At 31.9% G+C, this 21025-nt stretch overlaps 1 protein-coding gene across 2 annotated transcripts in view; it reads left to right on the plus strand.

Annotated features, from left to right (window-relative positions):
* Positions 1-10100: 10100 nt before the first annotated feature.
* LOC129747313 (cytochrome P450 306a1) overlaps positions 10101-21025 on the plus strand; it is a 44652-nt gene continuing 33727 nt past the window's right edge. Inside the window, exon 1 of one of the 2 annotated variants that reach the window (XM_055741490.1) lies at positions 10101-10182. Coding sequence is in view for 1 of the 2 variants with exons in the window: in XM_055741466.1 (XP_055597441.1) it covers positions 12749-12757 (9 nt within the window). In the remaining variant the exon portion in view is untranslated. Of the gene's footprint in view, positions 10183-12733; positions 12758-21025 lie in introns of those variants that run through there. The other variant, XM_055741466.1, reaches the window with a different exon arrangement.

A 21025-nucleotide genomic window follows, 5' to 3' on the forward strand; every position in this document is an offset into this window, starting at 1 on the left:
GGATAACTAGAGTTCTCAAAGTTCTATAGCACAAACGGTCGAACCAACTTGTGGTACCAACTCAGACCTTTACGCTCAGTTGTGCAGAACATGCTGGATAAACGAAAATGATCTTCCTGCTTCCAACCCCATCCGGAGAAAAAGCAGTACCGGAACCCAACCAGTCAGACAGTATATTAAAGCGAATTTCGTAAAATGTGTGGGAATTGACACAACAACAAAACAGAGAAACAAAAACAATCGATCGTCAGTGCCCTGTCAGAAGGACCCCAGTTGTTGCATCACGGAAGACATAACTTACAGGCTACGCCGCGTCACTTGAATGGTTCAGCGAAGAAATAGGTCATCTCCGTCATCCAGATCCAGGTGGGTTGATCAGGTTATACAACAATTGGAGGGTATGGTAGAGTTTGTATTTTTTTTTTTCTTGAGCGGCTTTTGGGCTGTAAAATAGTAAAGTTATTCGTGAACTCCATCAACCTACCCATTTTTGTCGCATGAAATATTCAAAATTGAAAAACAAAAACTTTTTTCAAACTGGGAAAACATTGAAAAAAAAAATTATTCCTTCACTTACCAAAATTATAAAAACAGTCAATATTATAAAAACAATCAAAATTGTCAAAACTGTCAAAATTGACAAAATTTTCAAAATTGTCAAAATTGTCAAAATTGTCAAATTGTCAAAATTGTCAAAATTGTCAAAATTGTTAAAATTGTCAAAATTGTCAAAATTGTCAAAATTGTCAAAATTGTCAAAATTGTCAAAATTGTCAAAATTGTCAAAATTGTCAAAATTGTCAAAATTGTCAAAATTGTCAAAATTGTCAAAATTGTCAAAATTGTCAAAATTGTCAAAATTGTCAAAATTGTCAAAATTGTCTTGTCAAATTGTCAAAATTGTCAAAATTGTCAAAATTGTCAAAATTGTCAAAATTGTCAAAATTGTCAAAATTGTCAAAATTGTCAAAATTGTCAAAATTGTCAAAATTGTCAAAATTGTCAAAATTGTCAAAATTGTCAAAATTGTCAAAATTGTCAAAATTGTCAAAATTGTCAAAATTGTCAAAATTGTCAAAATTGTCAAAATTGTCAAAATTGTCAAAATTGTCAAAATTGTCAAAATTGTCAAAATTGTCAAAATTGTCAAAATTGTCAAAATTGTCAAAATTGTCAAAATTGTCAAAATTGTCAAAATTGTCGAAATTGTCGAAATTGTCAAAATTGTCAAAATTGTCAAAATTGTCAAAATTGTCAAAATTGTCAAAATTGTCAAAATTGTCAAAATTGTCAAAATTGTCAAAATTGTCAAAATTGTCAAAATTGTCAAAATTGTCAAAATTGTCAAAATTGTCAAAATTGTCAAAATTGTCAAAATTGTCAAAATTGTCAAAATTGTCAAAATTGTCAAAATTGTCAAAATTGTCAAAATTGTCAAAATTGTCAAAATTGTCAAAATTGTCAAAATTGTCAAAATTGTCAAAATTGTCAAAATTGTCAAAATTGTCAAAATTGTCAAAATTGTCAAAATTGTCAAAATTGTCAAAATTGTCAAAATTGTCAAAATTGTCAAAATTGTCAAAATTGTCAAAATTGTCAAAATTGTCAAAATTGTCAAAATTGTCAAAATTGTCAAAATTGTCAAAATTGTCAAATTGTCAAATTGTCAAAATTGTCAAAATTGTCAAAATTGTCAAAATTGTCAAAATTGTCAAAATTGTCAAAATTGTCAAAATTGTCAAAATTGTCAAAATTGTCAAAATTGTCAAAATTGTCAAAATTGTCAAAATTGTCAAAATTGTCAAAATTGTCAAAATTGTCAAAATTGTCAAATTGTCAAAATTGTCAAAATTGTCAAAATTGTCAAAATTGTCAAATTGTCAAAATTGTCAAAATTGTCAAAATTGTCAAAATTGTCAAATTGTCAAAATTGTCAAAATTGTCAGAATTGTCAAAATTGTCAAAATTGTCAAAATTGTCAAAATTGTCAAATTGTCAAAATTGTCAAAATTGTCAAATTGTCAAAATTGTCAAAATTGACAAAATTGTCAAAATTGTCAAAATTGTCAAAATTGTCAAAATTGTCGAAATTGTCTAAATTTTTAGTCAATTTTAATTATAATCAGAAATCTTCAACTCTGTACCCACTCATCGCTCTTATATATTTATCAGGTGGATCAGCAAGGATATGCGACGTATGCCAAGTAAGACTCACGGTAGAACATATAATTATCGAATGTCCCGAGTTTTAAGGCCCCAGAGACATCTACCAAGTTGATACATCTTTAAGAAATGCTCTATCAAACGATCCTGTCAAAGAAGAAAAAATATTATGTTTTCTGAAAGAGAGTTATTTGTTTAATGAATTGTAAAATACTGTTATTATTTTTCAAAGAGACGAACCAATAAAAGTTGAAAATCTCTATAATAAAGACAAAAAAAACTCTGTACCAAAGCTTAACTTAAGGAATAAACGCAAAAAATTAGCCTATACAGTGAACAAAGTTCAGCTTCGAGTGATTTTTTTTAGTATTAAAGTTTGTTTAAATTGTGAATTTGTCCTGAAAACCAGAGTTCAGAAAAGTAGTGCTCAAATCACCGTATACATTCCCTAACTCTTTTAAAAGTAGGTATGTAGTAACTATTGGGTTTCACCCAATGCCAGAATTTTCGCCTACTCTGATTGTTCTATCTCTTGCTAGATCATACCTTTTTAACAGAATGATCCATCAAATCGGAATTTCCCCGGGGCCTGCTTGGATCGGTTGGTTAAGGTAATCAATTCTCCATAGATTGATCGTTTCATTTTTGCATTTTTTTTCTTCTCACTCCTAGTTAGAGAACGTTTCAAAAACGCTGCCTCAGATCGAATTATCGAAAGACTAGCAAAAAGTTGCGGGTTGACCAAAAGCGACTAGAAACGGTGTCCGGTTTAAGGGGGTCTGGTCGATGCATTGGCACACACCTATTTTTCGAACGGTTTTTGGCAACCTGGCTTTTTTTTGGTAGCTTCGAAATATTTGAATGTGTGTGTATTTTGTGTGAAGAGAACGCGAAAAGTGCGTAATGACGAAAGCCAGCTAGCAGCAGGTCTAGTCAAGGAACGGTGGGCGAAACGGAAAAAAGAAAGATTAGTGCGTTTATATAAGGTCGCGGCATGGCTCTCGAATAGTGCTCCGTAGCTGTTAATTATGACCGGCTGGATCTCGTGGGTTTGACAGGCTTGCTACCCCGAAGTTCGATCGTTTTGGGGAGCCATTTTTGTATGAGGATCGAAGAAGAAGGAGGTGGGGACTCTTTTTGGTCTTCTTTTTAATCGCTTTTTATGACTTTCGTCTGGGGACCGAAAAAGCATTCGAAATGGTCAAGTTGCGTGCGCGAATGTCTCAGGGAAACAGAGAAAGACCTACACGCACCAAGACGAATCTTGCTGTATTACCATTTGACGAATGAACTTTTTTTGGCGGATGAAACAACGTTTTTTTTCTATATATTTCGAATTCGAGGATGGATTAATAAGAGAAAGAGGAAGCAGACGCTGATGATTATGTAAATTTTTCGTACATCTACTCTAAAGGCCAAAGACCAAATGCTTTTTATGTAATTTATAAGACTTTAAGAATACCCAAGCGAGCTAAAAAAACTCAAGACCGCACCTAGCAGATAAGAAGCAGACCTGATCCTCAAGCTCGTTTTCGGTTACCAAGTCCCAAAGTCCCGGGGTTGGCTGGCTGGTCACTTTGCTTCGGCACCGGTTCCTCGAGACCTCTCGAATTGGATGTACAGTTATCTGCCACAGATTCGCCTCCAACCGGCGTTTTTTTTTCGGCTTCACTCAAACTGTGAGTCTGCCTTTCCTAGGTTCGAATTGAAAAAAAAAGATGGTCGTCGAACGCGAACAGCTGAGCAGCTTTTTTTGGAAGCAGTGGAGAGGGGGCGGACCCAAAAGGTGCGTATGCTCACAGACCGCTCCACCCCCCTTTCCACAGCTTCCCCACCCCTTTGTTGGATCAACCATACGTATTTGCTCAATGCGCGGCACTTAAACATGCGTGCGTTTTTGGACGCTTTTTTCGGGTTTTGCTTCGCTGGAGTTACCTAATGGTGATGGATGATTATTGGTTGGGATTCGATTGGCTTTTGAATGTCTCCAAATTCGATGCTTTTCGTAATCTAGGGTATGGAAATTTGTGGTTTTAAGATTTTCGAAACACGTCTGCTAGCTACTATGGCTATAAATATGTAACATATGACATGCCTCGATGCGATCAGTACAAAATCTACTTCGAAAATGTATCGGAGATGATTACAAAATCACCTTGGTATAATTATAAATCTGTCAGTGTACTAAACCTCACAAATGGAGAATGTCCTTAACTGTCTTCATCAACCTATTTAATTTAAGTTACTTATGAATTATCTTCAGTATCCAGAAATGTCCTAATTATAACATCTTTTCAACTTAAAAACTATAGGACATTCAGCACGCTCCGCAAAAAAATAAAGTAGCAAAAATCGGGAGCCGAGATCCTTTTGCTAGGTTTTGTTCAAACCCTCCTGATCTTCCAGACTTCCACAGCACAAACTTTTATCTGAATCTCGAGAATAATTACAGGGTTTTATTGATCTTTTTATTTTGCCATTGTTCGTATTTTTAAAAATTTCAGCAAAACCACTCCCTAAAAGCAAGTTCACTGGTGTTGGGAAAAAGTGATAGAAATTTTTAAACTTTTAGCACATTTTGAAAATTTTACCGTGCAAAAATGTTTTCATGATCTTTGGTCGTTGTATTTTTTTACAGCACTGTTTCTATTTAGAAATATTGCTATTTTTGCATCGCAGCGTACGAAAATACAACACGTGTTGTAAAAAACTTGGAAGCGGCAAATCTTGAACATGATTTTTCACGGCAAATTTTTTTAAATGTGCTAAAAGTGTCAAAGTTGCTACCACTTTTTTCTAACACCTGTGAACTTGCTCTAATAAAATCAAATACATGAACTGCTAAATAGACAGAGGAATTATCCCGTTTGTGGTGCTTTATCTTTTAGCAAAATTATGTTATGATTAATGTCCCTAAGAAGCGTTTTCCGAAAGAAACAACCATCCTCTGGAGTGCCCAGGTTGTAAATTAGTTCGAAATCCATTTTAACAATCTTAGGAGAATATCTTTGCAAATTGTGTATAAAGTGATAATTAGAAGTTTGGATCAGTCCATTAGCTGTAAACGCGTGAAAGTTCAAAATTTCTTCACTAATTGAAAGAAATTCATTTCTGAAAACTAAATTTAAAAAAAAGATTTAATTCATTTCATGGATTCTGGTTCCGTATAGGATCACTATCAAAATTTTGTTTGTGTTTACAATTTTCGGATTATGTATCCAGTTTAGGATTCTTGATTTTCGGTTCGAATCGTCAACTGAAATAAAAAGCCGTCGTTTGAATTTGGTTTCACATTTCCTCCGAAATTTGATTCATGATATTCGAAATTAATATGGTTTTTTACATTCAGTTGATGTTTTTCGAATATGAAAAAATAATCTTAAGTCATATGCAAATTTCAAACATAATAAAAAATGCGATAAAGATTCCTCATTCAAATATTTAAATTTTTATTTTGATTTGCCAGTCGGATTAGAAAAACACAATTGAAATAAAGATCAATTATTGAAACTTAAAACATCCGAATCAAAATTGTGGATTCATGACTGAGGGCTCTGAAATTGACTCATTTGACTCGTCTCATATTTCTTTATTCAGAAACCATTTTTATGTACATAGCATAGCATAGCATTGCATAGCATAGCATGGGGTGACTACACACATCTTGCATTGGTTGATACAAGAGGTACAACTGATAATCATAACCAACACGAGATGCCAAAATAAGTACCGTAAACTGGGGGAACTTTGATCAGCGAGGTAACTTTGATCAACATGAAATTTTTGCAGATAATCATCATTAACTAAGTATAAAGTTAAAATATCTGAAAACTATTTACTACGTTTGAAAGCCTGTAAATTGTGTTACAAATAAGCTAAATTTAGTTTTTATTAGGAGATTTTTTATATTACTTAAAATATAATTTAAAAATCATGAAATATCTGTTTTTTGAAGGCTCACAAACAAACATCTCTCCTGATCAAATTTAAGCATTTAGGAGCCAATAGGTTGTTTAATGTGAAAGTTCAACTATTTTTCTTGGTTTAGGTTAAGCTTAAGTGTTATTTTTATGGTCATTTGATGATAATTTTTGGATATTGAAAAAAAAAGGTCATTCTTCATGAAAAAGCCTGTATAGGAAAAAATGGCTAAAACTCTATCAAATGGTAAAGTTTGGAGAAAAAAGAACGTGGGAACAGTACGAGGACTTAGGGAATTGCATGAAGGTAATTTTTTTTTGTTTTCGAGGCCAAAAAGTTTTGAGAAATGTTTATAATTTTTGCCCCTAAATGTATGCAGCAACATTGTCCATCTTTCGAGTATATTTGTTTTTGAAAGAAAACGTTGAAAAATTCAATTGAGTCCAAACAAAAAATTACTGTTATAGATGTTTTGAGCCTTCTGTGCTTAATGGTATCAAAACAATAAATTTGAAGATGTTGAGATACGTAAAAACCATAGTGATCAATGTTACCCCGAAACTCGAAATCTGGTTTTGTAACAAACATTTAATTATGACCACAAATGTCGTTTTTACTGCAATCCATGATCATGTTTAAAATTTCCTCACCTCAGTAAGGATTTCGAAGCATTTAGGTATTACGAAAAAGCAACCCCTTCCAAAACATTCTAAAATGAATGGAAAAAGTGATCAAAGTTCCCCAAGTTTAAGGTACCTGGAATCAGTACTTATTTCAAGTGTTATTTTTGTAAATCAGTGTGGTACCATATTGCACACCACAACAAGTCAATGTTATCATGGTAGGGAAGTTCTGTAACAGCAAAACAAACTCTTTAGGTGCAGAGAACTCATACGACCCATAAAGCTGTTTCAGAAGGGATCTGGAAGGGTAAAAATAGGAAATCCTACTTGGCAACAATCCCACCAAAATCCATCGTCAGACATAATTTCACTTCTCAAACAAACAAAATATTTTAATTTTCCGGACGGAGAAAAAAAACGCGTGCGCTTCCATCAAATCAACGCCTACTCTTCACCTCAGAAACCGTTTTTATGTACATTTCAGAAAATGTATTGGAATTCCGAAACATATTGAATAGACAAAATTGGAATTCAGGTTCAAAATTCAGATTCAGTTCATAAATGAGTTCCACAATCAAAATAAAATCATCAAGATGACTGTAAGGAATTTAAATTGCAAGAGATCGTAGACTTATAATTCTGATTGTTTGTTCGATTTCAAAATTTAGCAAAAGGTAGCTCGTGTGCGAGTTTGAAAAACTCATTTTAAAAAAACTATTCAAAGGAATTGATTTCTAATGAAAAGATATTGATGACAAAGAAACAGGTATCTTCTCTTAAAGAAATTGCACAGTTTTACCAAGAACCAAATTTCTAGCTAAAATATCTAGCTAAGATCGTTTTAGCATGAATCCGATTTGAACCGCAAAATTTTAATCTTTAACTTTAACTTTTGAAAATTGGATTTTTTTTATTAATTGAAGGCTTTCTTAAAAAAGACTTATTGTATGTAAGTTTATGGCATTCGCGACTTGATTTGAACTTACAATAAAAAAGACTTATTGTAAGTTTAAATCAAGTCGCGAATACCATAAAGATGGTAAAACGACTATAATCGAAACAAAAAAAATCGTTAAAATCAAATGAGCCTTTCAGGGAGCCTGAAATACGATTCAAAATCTGGTTATGTTTTTTGATGAAATAATAATGTTTCATATTTTTATTTTTGTTCAAAAGTTCCTCAATTTTTGTCAAATTTTCCTGGATATTGCTCAGATTTTGGTTTGAAAATTTGGAAATTGAATGCCCGAATTTTGCAAGGTTTCAATAAAATAGCCCGGATTTGGTGGATACGTGCGAGAGAACTTTTCGCAATTTTGAGGTAAGTTCACCCGATTTTTATTCAAATTTTCAGTTTCAACCATCGATGAAAGTAAGTTTCCTATTTTGTTAACGAAGGATTCTTTTTACAAATCCTAATCATTATTTGAAATAATATAGGATGTATTTTCAAAAGTTTCAATTTAATACGATAAACTATTTATCTAAAAGAACTAATAAATGAATAGGGAAGATAAAGACATAACGGAGCATATTAAGCATTCCTCTTTTCCACGAAAATTCGATTTTTTATCAAATAAATTTTCATGAGGAACAGTTTTGTAGTTCCTATAGTATAATCTCCTTATCATCTTTACAGAATTATTTTCAAAAATCCAACAAGGTTCTTAAGAGACAAAAATGTTATAATTTTTGAGCACCAGAAAAAAAGCTCTTGTGATCGTTTAATCATTTTCTCTTAAATCTAGAAGATATGCACTGCAACATGATGTACACACTGTTCCTCAATTTACACCATCTTTAAATTTTTTATTTTACATTAAATATAATCAATTTAAAAAAATGTTTACTGTAAACTGCCGTAGCATCAAGCAGCAGATTCAACTCGATGAAGTCAACTGAATTAAAGAGCCATAGCTTGACTAGTTTACATCTGACAATTTAGCTTGTTGGTTAGATATCGGAGAGGTCAGAGGATCAGAAGACTGGAGTTCGATTTCTGGTCGAAGTGATTTTTTTTTTCATTTGCCATTCATAATCGATTTATTTGATTGTTGCATTATTAACCAATAGGCCAAATAGTCAAATAAAACAAGCCAAGCGGTGGCTCTATAATTCACGAGACTTCATCGAGTTGAATTCGCTGCTAGATTCTACGACAGAAAATGCTCATCGTGCCCCGATTAATGGTGCTTCTTCTGCCCCAGGTGGGGTTCTCATTATGCCCCTAAAGTGATTGATGTTCAGCTTTTGGCAAAAAAAAATAAAATGCATTTTAAACGTTTTTATCGAGATTTATTTCACGTTAGGAAATAGTCTTTTTCAGTGTCTGAACACGAAACAATGAAGTAACTCAAAAATTATAGCTGTTTTCTATGGTTAAATTAGCATCTTTATAAGGTGGCTATTATGCCCTTATCTCCCGTTATCAAAAAGTATCTAAAAAAATATTTTTATTTATTTTATTCATTCATTGTTTGAGCAAAAATGTCATAGAAAAAATAGGTTACCAGAACCCCCCATGAGTCAGTTCTTTTTACGACACTGCCCTGTTGTACTACTGAATTTTTTACGTCAATTGACTGGTGAAGGTTAGAGCTCATACGCTTACAAAAAAAACCTCAAAAATCGTAAAAAAAAAACAACCCAAAAAGATACCGCTAAACATTTTCGCATTTTTATGGGTCATACTGTATATATTTTCTCCTGCGTACTATTTTGGAAAAATTTTCAACGCGTTCACCACTAGATAAACAAAAACCTTTCAAATCAAAACTTGTTTCTTGGAAATAATATTCTTCTAATCTTTCTGTTCAATTTAAAAATTTCCATTTCCAATATTCTTTCTCAAAGCCTAAATTTTAACTGCAATAACAACAATTCCCAAGTTTCTTTGAGTTTTTTTATGTAAATCCTACTGATGTTTAGTTACTTGTTTGCTAGTTACCAAAGGTGGGGGTCGATCATTCATCCCCAAAAATACTTACTTTAAAAGCAATAACTATTTCAACGCTAAGAATATCAGGAGTGCCCGTATTTTTCACCGCCGACTAGACTAAACGGAAATGCTAAGTTATTTAAAAAAAACACCAAAAAACACGAGATTGAATTTACCTACTCTTGAAAGCTTTGTTCACTGACATCACGTCAATAAAAACACTCGTATGGATCACAATGTTTACCATCTTTTTCAATTTTGTGCCATCAGTTGCAGCATCCGTTCAGAGACCAGTTCCCGATAAGAGTTTGGTACAAGGTACAGAGAAAGAGGCGGATATTCTGCTGGATGTGCTTATTTTCCCGACAGAACCCATTTTTCAAACCCTTCGCGTAAGGATAGGTGGTGGTTCTGGTGTTGTGGATGGCCTAGTGTTGGCCGGAGTTCGTGACTTCGTGTGCGGTGAAGTTACGGTTATTCGTTCCATCATTTGCGGACAATTTATGCTAGAAGGAAGTTATAATAAGGAATAGCTAGGTAGATACGCCGAGTGATAGCTCATAGTTGCGTTTGATTTGTGACACAGTTTTTTCCGCTCCCTCTTTATCGGGAGAAGAGCTAGATGAAGAAGTAGAAGAAGCTGACATAGTGCAAAGTGGCCAGCAGCACGCATACACAATTTTCATTATCGAGCCATGTGGATGACACTACGACGATTATCTATAGAGACAGAGATGGTTCGGATTCTGGTTTCCTCGATTTGATCGGTTCGTTGATATCCGAATGAGGTATAGGCCTAGGTTGGGACAACTTGTTCTCTTTGAATGCCGGTTCGCGAACCGGGAAGGGATCCTGAAATGGTTTTTTTTCTTTCTTCAGCAACCCGGATCAGAGGTGCGGGTGGAAGTGCAGGGGAATCTCAATAACAGTACCTTGCGCCAGTCAGTCAACCCGTGCAGAATCAATCGTGCGAAGCAGTAGATAGTGGAAGAACAAGAACAAGATTGTAAAATAGCGAAATCTCACATCGGTAGTCCGCACACGATCGAAAACCGTTTCTCAGCAGCTAGTAGAAAAAAGGATCAAGTGTAGGTATCGAATGAAATCTCTTGTCGCACACAAAGTGGTTACTAGGTGGTAACACGAATCTAGGTGAGGGTGGATGTGGGGTTTGAGAACAACCTGAGGCGGGGCGCAGTTGTTCGAGAATGACTTCAGAATGACGTGACGATCGAGCAATGACCGAATGGTTTGTAATGCTGAGGAATCGAGTTCATGTACCTTCGAGAGTGAAAGCTGATCGGGCATCATGCAGTTGGGTAAAAAAAATCAACAATTTTAATGTGAGATCTCGTTTTTGATTTTCATCATAGCTCAGGAGATTTCTTGTTCTTTTAAATTCCTTTCACCGAGAGTTAAAACTTTTGGAAACTGTGAAAGATACTTTTTTCTTCATTTGTAACATTGATTTCAAGATAAAGTTATGAACATTTAAGATTGAAATTGAGCCGTTAATAAGGAAATAAGCTTACTTGCAGTTGTTTTTTGTTTTAAGATTCAAAAGAGTAGGCGACTTGTTGACATCGCGCAAATGTATTTTTGTTAGTAGGAAATTTATTAATTCAGACAAATAATCGAATTTTGAACATAGTTTTCATCAGAAAAAGTATAACGTCAAAGTATAATAGTAGATGCTAGTATAAAATAAAAAATTGGTCAGTTCTCTTGAGCGTTTTGTTTTCGTTTCTGGAGTGTAATTGCCACCTTTTTCGAAGCAGTAAAATTTGGAAGTGTAATCGCCACTTTTTCGGAAGCAGTAAAATTTGGGATTTCTTTTAACGAAGAAAGGTGAAATAGTGCACTGAAACACAACTGTCACAAAGTTAAGGACTTTTTATGTACCTTGAGAATTATGATTTTCTAAATGAATAAATATTAAATAGCTTAACTCTATTATTGGGGATTGGACAGGTCATCAAGCGATCGGAAAACAGAAATACAATAAATTGTGGGTTCAAGCCAGCCAGAGTATCTCGGCAAATTTGGAATCATGTGAAGGTAACTTAGGTTCCTTAGGTTAAGTCATTCGGCATTAAAATAGAAATTTCGAATTCCTCTTTCTCTGGTCCCCACTAAGCTGATTTTGAGGGTTTAAAAAAAATGGAAACTTTGAGAGCTAAAAAATTGCACTGTTTAGTTTCTAGGGCTAATCTACAAAATGTATAGAGGGTGTTTGAAATTTGACAGACCCTCTCGCTTCCAAGATGTTTTAGAGTGAAAACATTGAACTACACGTGATTATGTTATCTTTGGAATATTTAAATATGAAGCCATCAGAGCCAAAGGGGTGATACATAACCATTAGTAAAAGTAAATGTACTACTCATCTTAACTCGATCGGGCCCACTGTGCAATATTGGACGCAGACATAACTGGAACCAAGGGAGGAAGAAACGTGGACAACAGTACCATACATTTCTATGGTTATAATTTTTTTTAAATATTCACGTTGGAAGCACATTTGCTTAAATTTACTGTGCTCCTTAATAGTTCGTCCTTCTGTGGATGGAAATGAGGTTTGCGGTATAAATTGAAACAATTGAAAAATTCTAAGTGTATCATATCTGTATTGAACGTTCGATCAAACTACATGTTTCGAATTTTTGTGTACCATTGATCTTGGGTAGAGCGCCTATTCTTGCTTTTAAAAAGAAATATTGAAAGAAAAGAAAAAAAAATAGTACCAGCACAAAATCTTTCAAAATTAACCCTTCTAAAAAAATATGTGGGATAAATGTGAAAGTTTTGGCCATCGAGTTTGTGACTGTAACCACATATCTAGACTGACACAGTTATCCGAACAAATCAAATGTGTCTTTATAGTAACGAATGATAAAAAAGTAAATTTCATATTATTCAAAACTGAAACATGATCTACAAAACAAACACATGACAATAATTTGAAGAATTTCCTGCGCATTTTTATGCGAATCTCACTTCTCACTTGCAGTTGGAAATGTGTTTCTTCTTGCAGCGGATCATTCAACGATGTCAACTGCTGGAGGTGGGTGAAATCCACGAAAAATCAGGACGGACACATACCATGAAACATGTAATTATTGATCACTATGCTTTATCTATTCATCCCAAGAAAAAATCACAATTTTACAATAACAAACTACTTAAACTACAAAAATTTATTTTACCACGACGAAACGATGCGATACCAACAAGCCATCGCCTACTTTCCCAAGGCTATAAGAGCCAGAGGGTTGTGAGTGCAAAAATTATCGATTTAGAGTTAATTATGCCAAACGATTTTTTATATTTCAAACTATATTTGATGATTTCTTCAGATTTTTGGATTTTTATTTACATATTTTTAAGGTTTGATAGAAAAATACAAATTATTGAAAAATGTATGAAAAATGGCCATAGACAACAATTAGAAAACGTGTTTTCACAAAATTGGTTTTTATAAATAAGCTTATACTTCTTTGGCCTAAAGGGAAACAAATATTTTTGTATGCATGTATTTTTGGATTGAATATTTTACCACCACCTTAGGTGACGAGCAAACAAATTATTGAACACCAGTAGGAATCACATGAAGAAAAACCCATTGAAACTTGGGAATTTTCGTTTATCGTCAAATCGGTGAAAATTTATGTTTAAAGAAGGAACATTACATTATTATACATCAAAGTTAAATTTTGGGTCAGGGGTCATCCAAAGTAGTCGTCTCTGCATTGTGACACCTTATTGAAAGTGTTTTGAAATTGAGTTCAAAATGAAGAAAAACCTTAATAGTAAAATTTTCACGACACAGAGGTATTTTAAGAAAAATTCACACTTGCCATTGTCAATCACAGCGTTTAAAACAAATTGGTAATATTTTGCAGGCCTAAAATGTTGCAAATTCTTCAAACACGAGTGGCGCGTATTAGCCACATGGGGCGTTTTATGAACTTTCCTCCTAATGCTGATTTTGCTGTTGAGAGAAGGAGAGATTTTTTTTTTTTTTTATATTTATTATAGACATTTTACCACGGTTGTGGCTTTCGTGTCTCTAGAAGGAGAGATGTTTTTGTGTTTTTGTTTCCAAAGTTGGTAAACTTTGTGATCCGTTAGAGGAGACGATTTGTATCTTGTTCTGAGGAGCGATTAGTTCCTGGCTATAGGTAGCGATGTGTTTTGATGAACGAAAAGGATTCGGTCGATGGAGGAATGATTAGTGATTTTTTATGTGGAACAATAAGTGAGAAGTTCTCAGGAATAATTCAAATTGTGATTGTTCTGAAGAACACACCATAATTGATTTGTTCTGAGGAACATTAAGAAACTTGTTCTGAGGAACAATGATTTCTTGGTTCTGAGGAACAATGAGTTATTGGTTCTGAGGAACAATAATAGATTTTTTCTGAGGAACAATGAGAGATTTATTCTGAGGAACAAAAAGAGATTTTTTCTAAGGAACAATAAGAAATTTGAGCTGAGGAACGATAAGATAATTGTTCTGAGGATCAATAAGAGATTTGTTGTGAGGAACAATAAGAGAATTTTCCTGAGGAACAGTAAGAGATTTGCTCTGAACAACAATAAGAAATTTATTCTGATGAACAATAAGAAATGGTTCTGAGGATCACGAATCGATTTCCGTATTGAGAGACTTTGAGTCGAGTACTTATCAAGTGTTGATATTTTAAAGAAATTCGATTGGAAACTGATAAGTATCAGATCAGAAATGACTTAAAGAAGTCGAGTACAGTTCCTTCTGCTTAATATGTTGAGACTCTGAGGAGTCCGGATAGTTTTGAGGAACTGGGATGGCTTTAAGAAGCCATGTCTTTTTTTACGCATTGGAGAAATTCTTTGCATCGGAGGATAAAACGGTTAATTACATCTATGAGAAGATGGTTGAGGTTGCTCCGAGGAGGTATAAAGAAGATTCATCTGAGGAGGATATAAAAGAAAATAAAAAGTGGATCATTCTGAGAAGGATTGATATAAAATGTGTTGAAAAGTCCGGTACTGCAAATTTACAATTTGCAATTTCAATTATGCGGTTCTGGAAAGCGATAACAGTTCGACAGACTTGTGTGTTGATTAAACCAAAAAAATCGTCAGGTTTGGAGGAGCCAAGAACAGTCCAGTAATATAATATACTAATATACCCTTGTAGTTTAATTCTGATCCTGAGATAAGGGATCTCGATCCCAAAACTCGGCGAGCTTCGTTGGATAACTCGTGCTGATTTAATTTTCTTTTTGCAAATGTTGCATAAAAACGATTTTCAAATTTTGGATCCAATTTAATTTCGGAATACCAAATTTGAAAATGAACCTTGACGTTTTAAGCTCTACATCTATAACAAAAACGTTCATTTGTGGTTTGAATTTATGGGCTCATAAAGAAACTTGTGGTAGCATAATTATAATTTAAAATCACCATGCATTTATTGCTTAATTTGCCTACGACAACTGACGACAAAAGACCACGACTCGAGCGGCTAAAGTAAAAGTAACAACAGCCGGACTTGTAAAGTAAACGCTTCCGTTTACAGGCGTATTTTACGAAGATATTTAATTTTCTCACCTACCTACCGATCGTTGCCAGGCAATTTCAACATCCATCAAGTTGGCGATGTTTCCAATAAATTTGTCGCTTTATGCTAGCCTTTATGGTGGCCGATTGGGTAAGCCTACTATATAGCGCATTGGTTTGGTGGATTGGATAGTTTGTGCATATGGCCAAAGATCGGTCGTTCAACTCTCGGCTCAACCCCTTTCGTTCGCCGCCTACTGCCACTTTTCCACTACCCTACTACACGCCGATGGCCAGATATACTAAAACTAAAATATAAAACGCCACTAAGCCCGGTGGATTTGTGAGGGGCCGGTCAATGACCGCAACGAACCATTCGGATTAATCTGTACCGGGCCAATACCATTCAAACTCTCCGGCTCTGGCTTTCATGGGTGTGTGTGAGTTTTTTTTCCTCCCGTAGTATTTTAGTGAAGTTAAACTAGCCGCAAACAGTTGGGGAGCTCGTGAATAATGAATGCATTCTTCGAAACGATCTACTTAGCCTTGATTTGGGAATGCAAAGCTGCTGCTGAACGGATTCCTAGGATAGGCCCCAAAGTGTAAGCGACAACAAACCACAACAACAACAACAACTAACAACCGGGCATTAAGTCTGAACAGCAAGTGCCATTTGTCATCCGATCGGTTCTAACATCTATCGGTTCCGAATACCACCTACCTTCCCACTAAAAAAAACAAGCGCAGAAAGACGGCAATTTTCTGCAGAAGCCAGCCAGAGGGGGAGATTAAGGCGATGCGATAGTATCTCGCGTAGTGCGCAAATCTCGTTGCAATGCAACTACTTCGCGGTGGCGTTAACTGGACAAAGTTGTTGTTGACTCGACCGCACCGGGTGGCACCTCGGATCACCTGGTGGGGCGCTTCTGGGGGTAAAGTCGCATTGCTTCGACTACCGATCGCATTGGACTCGTTTGAATCCCCCCGAATGTGTTCGCTCTTGCTCTTTCGAGAAGTAGTAGTAAGTCAGAGTTGCGGCTTTTTTTTTATTTATTCATAAGTATATGCAACAGCTTGCACGCTAGTAAAAAAATAATTGTAACCGGAGAGTTCATTGACTCCGGTGGAATTTAATTTATTCAAATGTCAGCACATGCACCTCAAGCGATTGGAACCCCCGCCCCACCTCGATGCCTTGGAAAGGGGTGGGTGGTGGAAGATCGAGCAAAGACACATCCAGGAGACTTGTTTGTTTTGGTGTTATATAATATGCACTCTTCTGCGAAATAAATCATGCATGTTAGCCGAGGGGTTTCCCTGACTTTCTTACCCGTAGTGTTGGCCCCAAGATTGTGCAGACCTTTCGAAAGGAGGAAGGCCACTAAGTGGTCCAGCGTGTGTGCTCCATTGATGGAAGCTTGCCCAACTGTGGGTGCACTTTTTGAACTCCTTCTTTTATACGTCACAGATTATTAAAATTATACTTTACAGAATAACATTTGAAACACATGAAGATTAATAGAAACAGAAAGAAATTGTATTTATTTGCTATTAGTCAGAAAATTCCAATGATCATCTATTAATACGCTCAAGTAAAATTGTATAGAAAAATTGTGAATGAATTTTAAATTTTTACAACTGTCTTCTCTTTATATTCAAAACCCCGCAGATGATATTTGAGGTCCTCAGAGCAATTTTAGCAATTTTGAAATTTTCAGAACTTTATTTTTATAAATGAAATCTACAAATTTTTCGAAAAATGTATAAAAAAAATCTTGCAACAAAACAGTTTTAAAGTTCGTTTTTCGTTAGTAGCTTCATTTATTCCCCTTTGACTCTGAGAGCATCTATTGGATCTGATTATTACGGTTACACATCCTCAAAATTATCTTAAATCATACGAATTGTTATGATTTCTGTTGATATTGAGGTAGAATCTTGCAAATACCCATTCCCATACAGAATGTATTCAGCGTGTTTAAAGAATTTACTCAGAAATGAATGCAAATGCTAAAACCCGGTTTCCGGAGTAGAAGGCCTACTATTTTACCACAATCGGTCCCCAACGAAACGGCCAAACAAATCGAACTCGATATTTTGAAAATTTTTAAAATTTTTCAAATTTTAAAAATTTTAAAAATTTTAAAAATTTTAAAAATTTTAAAAATTTTAAAAATTTTAAAAATTTTAAAAATTTTAAAAATTTTAAAAATTTTAAAAATTTTAAAAATTTTAAAAATTTTAAAAATTTTAAATTTTAAAATTTTTAAAAGATTTAAAATTTTTAAAAATTTTAAAAATTTTAAAAATTTTAAAAATTTTAAAAATTTTTAAAATTTTTAAAATTTTTAAAATTTTTAAAATTTTTAAAATTTTTAAAATTTTTAAAATTTTTAAAATTTTTAAAATTTTTAAAATTTTTAAAATTTGAAAAATTTTAAAAATTGTCAAAATTGTCAAAATTGTCAAAATTGTCAAAATTGTCAAAATTGTCAAAATTGTCAAAATTGTCAAAATTGTCAAAATTGTCAAAATTGTCAAAATTGTCAAAATTGTCAAAATTGTCAAAATTGTCAAAATTGTCAAAATTGTCAAAATTGTCAAAATTGTCAAAATTGTCAAAATTGTCAAAATTGTCGAAATCGTCAAAATTGTCAAAAATGTCAAAAATGTCAAAATTGTCAAAATTGTCAAAATTGTCAAAATTGTCAAAATTTTCAAAATTGTCAAAATTGTCAAAATTGTCAAAATTGTCAAAATTGTCAAAATTGTCAAAATTGTCAAAATTGTCAAAATTGTCAAAATTGTCAAAATTGTCAAAATTGTCAAAATTGCCAAAATTGTCAAAATTGTCAAAATTGTCAAAATTGTCAAAATTGTCAAAATTGTCAAAATTGTCAAAATTGTCAAAATTGTCAAAATTGTCAAAATTGTCAAAATTGTCAAAATTGTCAAAATTGTCAAAATTGTCAAAATTGTCAAAATTGTCAAAATTGTCAAAATTGTCAAAATTGTCAAAATTGTCAAAATTGTCAAAATTGTCAAAATTGTCAAAATTGTCAAAATTGTCAAAATTGTCAAAATTGTCAAAATTGTCAAAATTGTCAAAATTGTCAAAATTGTCAAAATTGTCAAAATTGTCAAAATTGTCAAAATTGTCAAAATTGTCAAAATTGTCAAAATTGTCAAAATTGTCAAAATTGTCAAAATTGTCAAAATTGTCAAAATTGTCAAAATTGTCAAAATTGTCAAAATTGTCAAAATTGTCAAAATTGTCAAAATTGTCAAAATTGTCAAAATTGTCAAAATTGTCAAAATTGTCAAAATTGTCAAAATTGTCAAAATTGTCAAAATTGTCAAAATTGTCAAAATTGTCAAAATTGTCAAAATTGTCAAAATTGTCAAAATTGTCAAAATTGTCAAAATTGTCAAAATTGTCAAAATTGTCAAAATTGTCAAAATTGTCAAAATTGTCAAAATTGTCAAAATTGTCAAAATTGTCAAAATTGTCAAAATTGTCAAAATTGTCAAAATTGTCAAAATTGTCAAAATTGTCAAAATTGTCAAAATTGTCAAAATTGTCAAAATTGTCAAAATTGTCAAAATTGTCAAAATTGTCAAAATTGTCAATATTGTCAAAATTGTCAAAATTGTCAAAATTGTCAAAATTGTCAAAATTGTCAAAATTGTCAAAATTGTCAAAATTGTCAAAATTGTCAAAATTGTCAAAATTGTCAAAATTGTCAAAATTGTCAAAATTGTCAAAATTGTCAAAATTGTCAAAATTGTCAAAATTGTCAAAATTGTCAAAATTGTCAAAATTGTCAAAATTGTCAAAATTGTCAAAATTGTCAAAATTGTCAAAATTGTCAAAATTGTCAAAATTGTCAAAATTGTCAAAATTGTCAAAATTGTCAAAATTGTCAAAATTGTCAAAATTGTCAAAATTGTCAAAATTGTCAAAATTGTCAAAATTGTCAAAATTGTCAAAATTGTCAAAATTGCCAAAATTGCCAAAATTGTCAAAATTGTCAAAATTGTCAAAATTGTCAAAATTGTCAAAATTGTCAAAATTGTCAAAATTGTCAAATTGTCAAAATTGTCAAAATTGTCAAAATTGTCAAAATTGTCAAAATTGTCAAAATTGTCAAAATTGTCAAAATTGTCAAAATTGTCAAAATTGTCAAAATTGTCAAAATTGTCAAAATTGTCAAAATTGTCAAAATTGTCAAAATTGTCAAAATTGTCAAAATTGTCAAAATTGTCAAAATTGTCAAAATTGTCAAAATTGTCAAATTGTCAAAATTGTCAAAATTGTCAAAATTGTCAAAATTGTCAAAATTGTCAAAATTGTCAAAATTGTCAAAATTGTCAAAATTGTCAAAATTGTCAAAATTGTCAAAATTGTCAAAATTGTCAAAATTGTCAAAATTGTCAAAATTGTCAAAATTGTCAAAATTGTCAAAATTGTCAAAATTGTCAAAATTGTCAAAATTGTCAAAATTGTCAAAATTGTCAAAATTGTCAAAATTGTCAAAATTGTCAAAATTGTCAAAATTGTCAAAATTGTCAAAATTGTCAAAATTGTCAAAATTGTCAAAATTGTCAAAATTTCGAAACCTGACAAAATTGACAAAATTGTCAAAATTATCAAAATTGTCAAAATTTTCAAAATTGTCAAAATTTTCAAAATTTTTAATATTTTCAAAATTTTCAAAATTGTCAAAATTTTAAAAATTTTAAAAATTTTAAAAATTTTAAAAATTTTAAAAATTTTAAAAATTTTAAAAATTTTAAAAATTTTAAAAATTTTAAAATTTTTAAAAGATTTAAAATTTTAAAAATTTTAAAAATTTTAAAAATTTTAAAAATTTTAAAAATTTTAAAAATTTTAAAAATTTTAAAAATTTTAAAAATTTTAAAAATTTTAAAAATTTTAAAAATTTTAAAAATTTTAAAAATTTTAAAAATTTTAAAAATTTTAAAAATTTTGAAAATTTTAAAAATTTTTGAAAATTTTTAATATTTTGACAATTTTGAAAATTTTGAAAATATTAAAAATTTTGAAAATTTTGACAATTTTGAAAATTTTGACAATTTTGATAATTTTGACAATTTTGTCAATTTTGTCAGGTTTCGAAATTTTGACAATTTTGACAATTTTGACAATTTGACAATTTTGACAATTTTGACAATTTTGACAATTTTGACAATTTTGACAATTTTGACAATTTTGACAATTTTGACAATTTTGACAATTTTGACAATTTTGACAATTTTGACAATTTTGACAATTTTGACAATTTTGACAATTTTGACAATTTTGACAATTTTGACAATTTTGACAATTTTGACAATTTTGACAATTTTGACAATTTTGACAATTTGACAATTTTGACAATTTTGACAATTTTGACAATTTATTGACAATTTGACAATTTGACAATTTTGACAATTTTGACAATTTGACAATTTTGACAATTTTGACAATTTTGACAATTTTGACAATTGAATTTGACAATTTTGACAATTTTGACAATTTTGACAATTTGACAATTTGACAATTTTGACAATTTTGACAATTTGACAATTTTGACAATTTTGACAATTTTGACAATTTGACAATTTGACAATTTTGACAATTTTGACAATTTTGACAATTTTGACAATTTTGACAATTTTGACAATTTTGCAATTTTGGCAATTTTGACAATTTTGACAATTTTGACAATTTTGACAATTTTGACAATTTTGACAATTTTGACAATTTTGACAATTTTGACAATTTTGACAATTTTGACAATTTTGACAATTTTGACAATTTTGACAATTTTGA

The sequence above is a fragment of the Uranotaenia lowii genome, chromosome 1, assembly GCF_029784155.1.
Source record: "Uranotaenia lowii strain MFRU-FL chromosome 1, ASM2978415v1, whole genome shotgun sequence".
Lineage (NCBI taxonomy): Eukaryota > Metazoa > Arthropoda > Insecta > Diptera > Culicidae > Uranotaenia > Uranotaenia lowii.